This window comes from Larus michahellis, chromosome 1 (genome assembly GCF_964199755.1).
Source record: "Larus michahellis chromosome 1, bLarMic1.1, whole genome shotgun sequence".
NCBI lineage: Eukaryota > Metazoa > Chordata > Aves > Charadriiformes > Laridae > Larus > Larus michahellis.
Genome location: NC_133896.1, coordinates 83,579,073 through 83,590,208, shown reverse-complemented (window position 1 = coordinate 83,590,208; position 11,136 = coordinate 83,579,073). Strand labels below are relative to the sequence as shown.

At 42.0% G+C, this 11,136-nt stretch overlaps 1 protein-coding gene across 1 annotated transcript; it reads right to left on the bottom strand.

Annotated features, from left to right (window-relative positions):
- Positions 1 to 3,889: 3,889 nt before the first annotated feature.
- Positions 3,890 to 9,540, bottom strand: FGF23 (fibroblast growth factor 23). The gene is made up of 3 exons (XM_074589337.1): positions 9,318 to 9,540; positions 7,144 to 7,247; positions 3,890 to 6,616 (listed from the first exon to the last, which is right to left on the bottom strand). The coding sequence occupies exons 1-3, from the start codon at positions 9,538 to 9,540 to the stop codon at positions 6,179 to 6,181; spliced, it is 765 nt and encodes a 254-aa protein (XP_074445438.1). The 3' UTR covers positions 3,890 to 6,178.
- Positions 9,541 to 11,136: the final 1,596 nt, after the last annotated feature.

Below are 11,136 nucleotides of genomic sequence, written 5' to 3'. Positions count from 1 at the left end.
AGCTAATTGTTGAAAACAGCAAAGGACGAGAATAACCTGGGATAATATTAGCCTCTGACTTACTATGGGTAGTTGGTGTTGCTGCGTTTAGAAAGGCAAGCCTGATCCTGAAAGGTGTCTCTGGTCAAGGTAAGGAGTCATTAATGCCATTGTACAAGCACCGATGAGATCTCGCCTGCAACGCTATGTGTAATTCTTGCCACTTTCAAGGAGGAGCTGGGAAACGTGGCTACCTTGAAAATGGGTTCGTGGTCTTTTTCAACCTGCTCTCTGCAGTGCGCAGCTTTCCCTTGCTTCAGCAAAACCACATAGCCCCCAGGTAACTAAGCAAAATACTCAGACTGCTGTAAGATATCGTCCAGATCAAGCATTTAACAGGATGCAAACTGGAACGGCACGTGTGGTAGGTTAATGAAGATTTACAGAATTAAAGGAGTAAAGATTAAAAGGAGGTGCAAGCGTGCTTGGAAGATGTGTGAATCATCACGCTTTAGGATTTAAAACAGTGCCACAAGGCTCGGAAAAAAAGACGTGCTGTGTTACCGTTGTTGGGACCATCCTTTCAGTTGCCTGGTGCTGGTCACTGTCAGGAACAGGAATCTGAACCAGGCGTGACCCTTCATGTCCTGTCTTCCTCTGTTAGAACAACAGTTCCAGGTAAAAAAACTTAAGGGCTCCCTTATTTCTTCGAGTAGCCAAATATGTCTCATAATCTTCACCTCCTTGTAGTGTCTGAGACCTGTGTGTGACCAGCACCCTACTCTTTTTTTCATGCTTTGTTCGTAAGCATAAATGACTCATAAAAACATGGGCGTTCAGGTGAAAAGGGTGCAGAAGTCTTTTTTGTCTCATGTGAACCCCTTTCTCTCCTAGCCATGAACTTTCTCTGAATGGCTGTGATTTTCTAAAAAGCACAGAATCGGGTAAGAGATGTAAAAAGAGGGCGAATCCCTGTTAAATCAAGCTGAGGGATGAAGACAGGATGGTGGGTGATGAAAAAAGTCTGGCAACAGCCCTCGCAGCAGGGAGGAAAGCAGAACCAACCGGTGGTCGCACAAGCCTGTGTTATGCTCAGCAGGCTTGGCTTGTGCTAGAAGGTACTTAGTGCTTCCTCGTTATGCCTAAAGCACTAATAACCTTTGAGCTTGTGCTGGCAAGTCCGCCAACAGCGTAGCCCTTCCCACGGGAAAGCGCAGGGGCTGATCAGCGTTGCGCAAAAGCCTTTTTGTTCTGGCCTTTGGGCGCCACTGCTGCCTGGTGCTGTTATCAAACAGGGTTACAGGGTTATTGCTAAAGAGCAGTTCGTAAAATTACACAGCTTGCAATGGGATAAAATCTAGCAATAGAAAGAATAGCTGGGGGCTCTTGAAGTGGCCAGCTCAGTCCCCGCTGCCCCTCGTCCTTGCATCTTCAGCATCCCTGGGAGGAGAAAGCACTGGCCAAAGGCAATGTGAGGATCGCTGGAGGGAAGGTAGAAAGTTACATCAAGGCATCAAGCTACCGTAACTCTAAAAAAGCCCACCCAGGCAAAAGAAGCGGGGATGAAACACGGATGGGTGACGTCTACCTGGCGCTTTGTTCTGAGTCATGAGAAATGCGGTCTTTGCGGCGGTTTTCCTCCCCTCACTTTGCGGGCACGTGTTACCTGTAAAAATACCAATGCACCTGATTCTGCCGACTCTGGTTTTACCTGAAAAATGAAAAACAGCTTTACAAAAAACTGTTTCAGACGTGTACGTACATGGAGTAGTTTCCACGCAGCTCAGCTTTCTACTGGTCCTTTGTAGCAATGTGGGCTTAAAGGGTTAGATGGTAAAGCTTTCTATATTTAGTAAATAAATTAACAAGGCTCAGTTAAACTTTTTGAGATGTCGTTCAAGAGTCTCCATTCACACTGCTGTTCAAGTACTGTTCTTTAATGTCGCCATTTACAGACACTTCTAGAAAAAGAGTCACTTCACTTTTCAGTTACATTTCCCAGAATTCATTTGGCCTAGAGATGGAGATCAAGTGCTTTTTTTTAAGAGACGTCTGCTTTTAGAAGGACACCAGGAACAGGCAGTCTGGATTTCATTGATTTTCCTTTACCAGTATCATCCATACTGTTGCCTTCAGCACTGTGCTAAGGTACCTTGCAGATGCTTGGTGTTTTATTTGGGTTACTTCATGGAAAAAACCATCTCAGAAAGTATTTTTAATAACACCTCATGATCCATAAAGCAACAATTTTTGAATGGTTCTTCTTTCTCAGCATTTTTTCCTTGCTTTAAGATCCGGTTGCAGTTTCAATTCACAGCAGAGCAAGCTTCCTGGGCAAGGACAGACAACAACTAACAAACCTTTATGTTCTGCTCTTGGAAAGAGAGGGAGGTGGCAGAGATGGTTTCTGGGGCCACGGTTGCTCTGCAGCATGATTTCTTCTTATGTCACTGTGCACAGCTTGCTGTGAATGAGTTTGAACAGTCCCAAGGCAGCGCTGAGATTTCAAGCGTGTGGGAGACTAAATGATACCAGCTGATATTTTTATGATACCTTGGCATCTATTAGGTTTCTCATGTGCTTCAATTCTGTTGCACCTTCCTGCTGTGCTTCTTCCCCCTTTGAAGTCCATGGACCTAAAATTTAGCAATGGGAGGAGAAAGGGATCTTGGAGAAGAGAGGAGAGTTCCCCACCTACCTGAACACCCTTCCATTGAAGACCACCGTCCTCTTGCCCACAAAGTGCCACCGTACTGTGGGACCTGGTGGTAGTCCGATGCTTCTCTTGGTATTAGCACCATAGCAGGTGCAAATGATGCTACTGACTATGACAGAGCTCCGTAGAGTGTCTGTGGTGAGGGGAAGAACTGCAAGGACATAATCTGTCTGACCCATGGGCACTTGCCATTTTGAAGCTCTCTGGGGACCACTGCAGGGAAGAACTGTGAGGATCATATCTGCAATTTATTCAGCCTGCGACCCTGAGCGTGGCCCTAGGAATGGGGTTAGAATATTTCATATGAGCAGCAATAAGTGAGCAGTAATGGTAATTTAGGGTATCTTTTGCCCTAATATCTTGGAGCCAGGATCACAGATATTTCCTAGAACGACTGAACGGCTAGAGCAGTGGTTTTCCGTTGCTTTTAGATTGCAGAAGTTGTTTCCTGGTAGAGGTGACAATCTCTTCATGGTCACTTTAGACCTACTAAGGCTTTGTTTGTTCTCATCATCTTTCACAGAGCTTTCATGGTTGTGGTGCACGAAACACCTGGGAAGCTGCCATCTATGAGGCTGAAAGTCACAGGGGACAGTGGAACACACAAATTTGCAAACGCAGCTGGTACTATTTATTTAGTCAAGTCCTTCAGGAATGGGGGGCTTGAACAGACAACACAAAATCCACCATTTGGAGAGAAGGAAAAGTTTATTGGTACTTTTATAAAAGGAAACAGTCTCTATATTACGCTGTTATAAATATTTATAAATATTCTGTAGGATTTAAGACCCACTCAAATAAATAAATAAATATTGCAATATAAATAAGTAATGCTTTCTTACTAGCTGGTAGTGGCCAGCATCTCCTTTGAAGAATTAATTCTTCTGACACTTCAATACAGTTCTATATATTTAGAAATACGTTTTTGATGCAAAACCCGTTGTGCATTCACTCTTAGCTTAGGGACTAAATGCCCTGGCTACTGGTGGAGTGAGCAACCCTTCTTACTTTCTTCTAATTTATGCATATAAAGATCGTATAGAAATTTAACCCCACTGACATTTCTCATCAAAATTTGGTACGGATTGAGACGGAACTTCTCATTATTCAAATTGTTGTAGGTCCATTGACTCAGAGTCCTAGGCAGCTCTGTGGAGCTTACAACAATTTATGCAAAATGAAAACTTTGCTCACGTAATTGCTGTCCAGAGTTCTCAAGGAGCAAATGCCAAGAAGAATGGTATAGGAATCAAGTAAAATTATTAAATTAGAACACATAAATAGAATCACACCTTTCCACTGTATAGACAGCAAGGTAAAAAGTCTTTTGAATAAGCAAGAAAATACACAAGTATCTGCCCTCCCTGCAGTTCTCTTAAATCTCTTAGAATTACTCCTTTCCTTTTGAAACTAATCAAAAACATGATGAGTTTAGAGGATAAAAACCAATAAATTATGAGGCAGAAGTCTTGGTCTAATCCTAATCATTTGGCTTGTCTTGTGCTTCTAGAAACTTACATGAATTGGGAATCACTCCACGTAGGAAAACTGTTGTAACAGCAGAATCAGGTTCTATGACTATTCTAATGTAACTTCTTGGATGTTGTAGATAAAGAAATGTCATGTATCTATACGTATGTAGGGGGAAAAAAAAAGAGATTATTTTAAATGCTATCAGTAGGACAGACCTTCCGCTAAATCCAGAACAATTTCAATGAAAGCAAGAAACACAGGGGGCCTTATTTTGATTTCGTTACACTGCTGTAACTCCAGTGGCTTCCGTGAATTACTTCACGAGTCAGAAAGAACAGGATCAGAATCTAGCCTAATCTCTTTTGCATTGTTCCTATGAGCACACTTGTACCACTTGTACCATTTGTATTTGTATTGTACCACACTTGTACCAAAATGTACCATTTTCAGACTGTTGCCACGCTGCTAAATATACTAAATAAATAAAACATAAGAATCTGCATATTGACATGCAGAAAATGCACACATACCCCAAACGAAAAAATTCTGCTCAAATATCTACCACACTGATTTTTTTTCTGCAGTTCATTGGTACCTCGCTATTGATTTCTGCAGAGTACATCAAGGAAAGCTTTTTCAAAACTACGCAACCTTAAGATTACAGGAAGATGAGATCAAAATGAAAATAAATAAGGGAGAAAAATAGCTAAGCACATACATGATTTTCAGAGTCGTTGTGGAAATGAATATAGCTCCATTAAAACCAATCAAGTTATACTGAATTCTACCAGTTAACAATTAGACACCTAAATTTCAATGAAAAGCTCTGCTTTGCAGATATCGCGTCTTAACTAAAGATTTGTAAACTTCAGGTGTATATATGGAGGTTAGAATCTAAGAAGTAAACTTACCGATAACATATACCAATCTGGGGAAAAGGATTTGTCAGAATCAGAAATCTCCTGCTTAATATTAAAGTAATTTCACCTTTACAAGTATAAAGCATCTGATACCTGCTCAGAACTAAATAGAAACATGGATGCTAAACTTAGATTCTCCTTTTCTAAATACAAACTTAATTTTCACTCATTAGATGACAGTCTTCACGAGCTATTAATAGTTTTATGCGGGTATAGTTCGGCAGTGTGCCAGAGAAACCAAGCTGTTTAACACACTATTGATTATTAGTAATCCTGGTACTTCTTTCTGGCTTGGAATTATGCAAACTTCATGAATGTTTCTACATTAAACTTCCATGTTATAATGCTAGAATTTAGTGAATATATAAGTGTGATAGAGAAGCACTTGAGAGACAGTGAGTCTCTCCTCTTTTTTCCCAAACTTCAGCTTGGATTCTATAAGTGTCCGAAATGACTCTTTCTAAACAAGACCGTTTGATTCTGTCCTGTTCTCCTGTCATTTACTCCAGTTTTCCATGCATGCTGCTCCTATGACAGCAAAGTGGTTATTTTTTGACTTGTTACGGGCATGAAAAGAGATTGAAGCTCCAACAACTTAACAGCTAAAAACATATATAGTAAATTTTATAAAATGATAAAACACACCGTCAGTCAGTTTGTCTGCTGTGCTTGCACAGCCAGGTGTGGTGCTAGTAAGAGGATGCCCTGTCTCTGTTGGAATCTCAAATGCTCCGGGTCTCTTCCCAGTTACATCAGTAACGTAACACCAGTTTCTTGTTTCATTCAAGTGAATTCTTTTTTTCACTGATGCATACGTGAGGTGATTCGGAGCCTAAAATGTTTGGTTGGCATTATTCTTTGCAAAAATGTATCTTCTTTCCAATAAAACAGAGCCCTAACTGGAAAATGTCCAGCTTGTTTTTTCAGTATACTGTCATCTGTAAGTTCAAAATTTGAAATTAAGAATTTTTCCCCAAATGTCTTTCAGGTTTCGAATAGCCATTTTGACATTCAAACAGAGTGTGCTAGACATTTCCTTTCGCCTATTATATTAGCCCATGTCTTCAACTCATAAGTGGTGGGGCCACAGTTATCTTGTAATATAAAAGCGAGGACTTGCGTACCTCCTGGCAGCCATCATAGCATGTGGGTCATCTGGGTTGACCACGTCGTTCTGGTTGATTCTCATGGGTTCTCTGGGCACGTGGGAAAAGTCCGCTTGCTGCTGCAACTGAGATCTGAATGAGGAGATCTTTCTCTGTGGGACCAGGATCTGGTGAGGATCCATTGGATCAACATCTGCACTTCTAGTGTTTCTGTGGGGCTCGGGTGTGTTGAATCGAAACAAAGGGATTTCATTTCTCCTGGACAAAAACTGAGAGTAGGGTGGTGGATTCATACCAGGGAAGAAAGCTTGTTTAACTCTGCCTAAGCTAACCAGGAAGTTGTGTTTTGGAGACTGGTACACATCGTATCCATTTTCCAGCGTCCTGTGGTTGAACACGCAGTCCTCTTGACTGAAGTAATGCTTAGGGAACAAAATATGACACCAGTGAGCAGAGGGATTTGGTGAATGACAAGTGCCAATTAAAGACGGAAAGAGGGATGAGATCGTGCAGCAGGTGCTTTTCCTGACCTGCCAGCTCTGTAACTCAGACAACTCAGGCTTAGTCAAATACCGACCTGAGATGCATGCCCATGTTTTCAGCAAAGGCATTATAATGATGACATACTGTTTTATTGCAGAGGGCTGCATTGTTTGAACTACTCCCAACCCACGGCTCCATGCTACAGCAGGAATTCAGGTTGGTCCATCACCGGATCTCACTCTGCTCTTGTTTACCCAAGCAGGAACTGCTTTTGTTTTCTGTCACCTCTACAACTCAATGCAATCAAAGAAGAGATGAAAGTTTAACCAAAGTGGCAGGTCCTCAGCTCGCTTAAATGTGGGTGCTCCTACTGTAGCTATACAGATTTGCCGCAGCTGAGGAGACAGGCACCACAGTAGCAGACTGCACCTGCCTTCAGTCTTGAGTCTTAGTAAAGTTCACTCACCGAACCAAAAATGTTTCCCTTCGTGTCCATACATAGGTAGCGTCCACTCTTCACACCTGTGATTATTACTGAGCCAGCACCCTCAGACTTGATCATTAGGGCACCTGTTTAGAAAAAAAAAAGATGTCAAATCCAGGACCCAGTTTGACACTGCACCGTTGCCTTACAGATTCACAGATGCTCTGGCTGGAAGTGTTCTTTGGGGTCCAAACTAGCCTCCCATGTGAACTGGGACTATTGACCACCCTAGACCAGGTTAGCTGTGGCTTTGTCTGCCTGAGCCTTAGAAAGCTCCCAGGATGGAGATGCCACCACCTCTCCAGGTGCCCTGTTCCAGGGCTGCCCTAACCTCCCAAAGACAACTTTTTTCCCCTAACATCTGCTCTGAAGTCCCAAACAGTCACAGTCTGTGGACTTTGCTCTTAGTTCTGTCATCGGCCACAACCAAGGGGTGTTTGTCTCCCTCATCTTTGTGACTGCCCTGTGATATTAAATTATCCTTAACCTCCTTTGTGCTATATTAAACAAGCCCAGCTCCCTTAGCCTTTCCCTATAGATCATGCTCAAGGCCCCTGACCACCCTGAAAACCCTCTGCCAGACCAGCTCCAGTTTCTCCACATCCATCTTGAACTGGGGTTGCTATAAGTACTCCAAGAGCAGTTTCACTGGTGCTGAGTAAAGTGGGAATAACAACTTTCCTTGAGCTGCTGACCACAGTAGGTGGTTTGCCTTCCTCTCAAAGTGAGTGTCCTTTGACTTATGTTTGACTCGGTGCCTGCTGGCACCTCAGGTCCTACCCAGGGGGGCTGTACACATCCAGCTTCCTCCCGGCCTGTGCGGCTGTGGGGGGTTATTGTGGACCTGGTGCAGAACTTTGCACTTCTCATTTACCTGGCGTCCCAGTGGCACCATGGTGACCTGGCAGAGATTCAGTCACCCTTCTTTGCATGACTCCTTTCATTGTCTGATTTCCACCCTTCCTGCACCACCATTCCAAATACTGGTGTATTTGCTTCATGGCAGATATGGGCAAAACATGGTGTTTTGCTGGCTGTCGATCTCTAGAACATCACACTGGTTCTTGACCAACATACTTAAAATGAGTTTTATAAAATCTTTAAATATTGCAGAAAGAATAACAACAAGAAGGTGCAAGTGTCCCTGCAAGTGCTTAATTAGTAATTCCTAAAAAAAAATAGCAGAACTTGATCCTTTTTCTTCCTTGACTAAATTATAACTAATACAAACACCATTTGCTCCTTATATACTTATGTAAAAACATCTATATATATATGCTTATATTTTTAATTGAGTGGATGAAGAAGACACTATAATAATAAACAATAATAATAAACATGACTTTATGATGCCTAGCTATTTGTGATTTGCTAAAAGAGAAATACTTTTTAAATGCTATGAAAGAACCCTAAGTCTTAAAAAAAACCCCCTATTTTTCTACTACTGGGTTTGGTCCAGGTATGCAACAAGGGAGAAGAATACCTTAGTTTTCCATGAAAATAAACCATCATGAGGCAATTTGAGAACCTTTGGCGTTCATGAGAAGTAACTATTCCCTGCTGTAACTAAAAGGCTTAGCACTTCTTTTGTGACGGTCTGGCATTTTGCAGTTTCCCCCGTTTCAACTGACTTTTGCATACCCATGTTCTATGCGCATTAGAGTTGCTTTTAGTAGTTATCAGCTCTCTACCCCCAAAAAAAGATTGTATGGATGCTATCAGTTTTCCACCACTGCAGTGGTAAGTTCCCTCAGTGCAGTTCCTTAGATATTACTGTCACTGCAATGGAGAGTAGCTATGTGGGGGGAGTCATCACCAACTTGTGGCAGGAACTTCCACAAGAAGCTGTGAGTAAAAAATCATGAAGCGAAGTATAATTCCAGTAGGTTTTGCTTGCAGACTATCACATGAGCCATAGGACTTCTCTTAGGTGAGGAAGGAAATTCCCCATGCACTAAATTTCTTTGGAGTGATTTTGTTTATTTGTTAAACAAAAGGAGGATTGTACTTATGTAGGTTATCCATCCCATAGCTGCACTCCTCTGTCTGCCTGCCTAATGAGAGGAGGGGATTTTTTAGAGGTAGCGAGAAAGCAGAAGTCTTGTCCTCCCTCCCCTGATCCCATGAAGACTGAGGGTCCATAGTAAGCTACTTACTGTAAATGGTTTGGTGAGGAACACCATCAACGTAGCCATCGGCATTGATTTGGAGATGGAAGCTGTTCCTCTCTGTATCTGTGTAGAGGTGCATCAGGCGATCGCCATTCCCCCAGCTGGGATTCAGCAGCGGAGAGGAGTTGGGAAAGGCGAAGGTAGCCTTCAGGCTACAGAGTACCAGCAGTGTGTACTCCAGGCAGCTGTAGGGACTGGTCTGCGGCATGGCTCGCCGTTGGTCGGTATCTGCAACTTGATACGCCTCTGTGCTTCTCGCTTTCCCTTGGTCGCCTGTGTCTGGAGTGTGAATCCTCAGATAGGTTCCCTTCTTTTCTGCAGAGGCTTATAAAAGGCAGCAAAGTGACATCACACAGGAAAAACTTCTCCACATCCTTGATTTTTGTGAAAGCAACATTTTAAGTGTCCCGAAACCTCAAGGGAAGGATCTCTGGCTAAGGTGCGGGGGGGAAAAATGTAAGGTTTCTAAAGACAGCTCATGAAAGCTAATCATATGTTCAAATGTTATCTACAACCCTGTGACATCTGAAAGCTTCCCACGCCCCTACTGTTATATCCAGGAAGAGCAATCCACTGCACTTTGCTTTTACTGAAGGGAATGACCCTTCAGACCTGCATTGTCTTTTTTTCTCAGATATGTTTGTTCAGATTCCCACGTTCCCTCCCAGTTTCCAAAGTACATTCTGATTTAGTGGAAAGATCAAATACTGCTAAAATATTTTGCAAGTGTATCAAAAGCTGATATTAGGTTGTCGTGGGCCTGATTCCCCCTTCATTAAGGTGCAGTGAGCCTGTTGGGCTGATAATTGTGTCGCCCCATTTAAGCAAAGGAAACTTGATATGAGCACAACGCACTTCAGATAAGCTGTCCCCTTTTCTTTCTCCTCTTTCATTTGGAGTCACCTAAATAATTTAAAGTTGGCCAAACAGCTGAACATTACCTGTAAAATGCTTTAAAACTGCGTATTTCTTTCCTGCATTGCACATCTAGCTGGCAGTCTTTTACAGAGGCATAGCCAGTAGATCTAGGATCTGAATCAAACCTGAAATCACTCGTATTGGCACATTTTTATTAGTTCAGGTAGAGCAAGCAAGCTTGGAAGATCTATAAAAGATCATGACCAAGCTGAAAAGTAATAAATGGATATCAATGTTAAAAAATGTTCCAAGACACAATACCTGCTTTTCAGTTGTCCTGCCAGCGTCCTGCAGCTTTACAAATTTTCTGATTTAAAAAAATAGGGTTCCATTTATTGTATGAAAATGCTGTACTGATGGGATACTGAGTATATGGGTAAAACAATGATGATAGGAATAACAGGTCATAAAACTAGACCGGATTAAGGTTTCTTTCAAAAATTAATACAAAACTGAAAATAGTACCAAAGAATAAATCAGTATTATTTTTTTTTACAAAGAAACCTGAGGATTTTAATTGTAGCAGTCTTAGGTTCAGTTACAGTCCCTAGTTGGACACAGTATGCAAAAATTCTTAGTTTCATTAACAGCCTGTGGAGCAGTGCCATCAGCACCAAACATATTATGGGTTGATACAACTGTAACCAACAGCAGAAGCTGATCTGATTTTTCTTTTATTGTTTAAAAAAAGCAAAACTCTGCCAAATTCTTCTGCCACAGCTGTGTAAATTTAGAGACTTGCGTCAGAGTATATTCACCTGTGTAAATGACAGCATTTTTTAGCCAAAGTGTATAAGGGTCATATCTTAAACCGAATAGACTGACAACGCTGCCTTCACTGAGAGGCAATGTAGGCTACAGATATTTTACTGGTCACAACATCTGA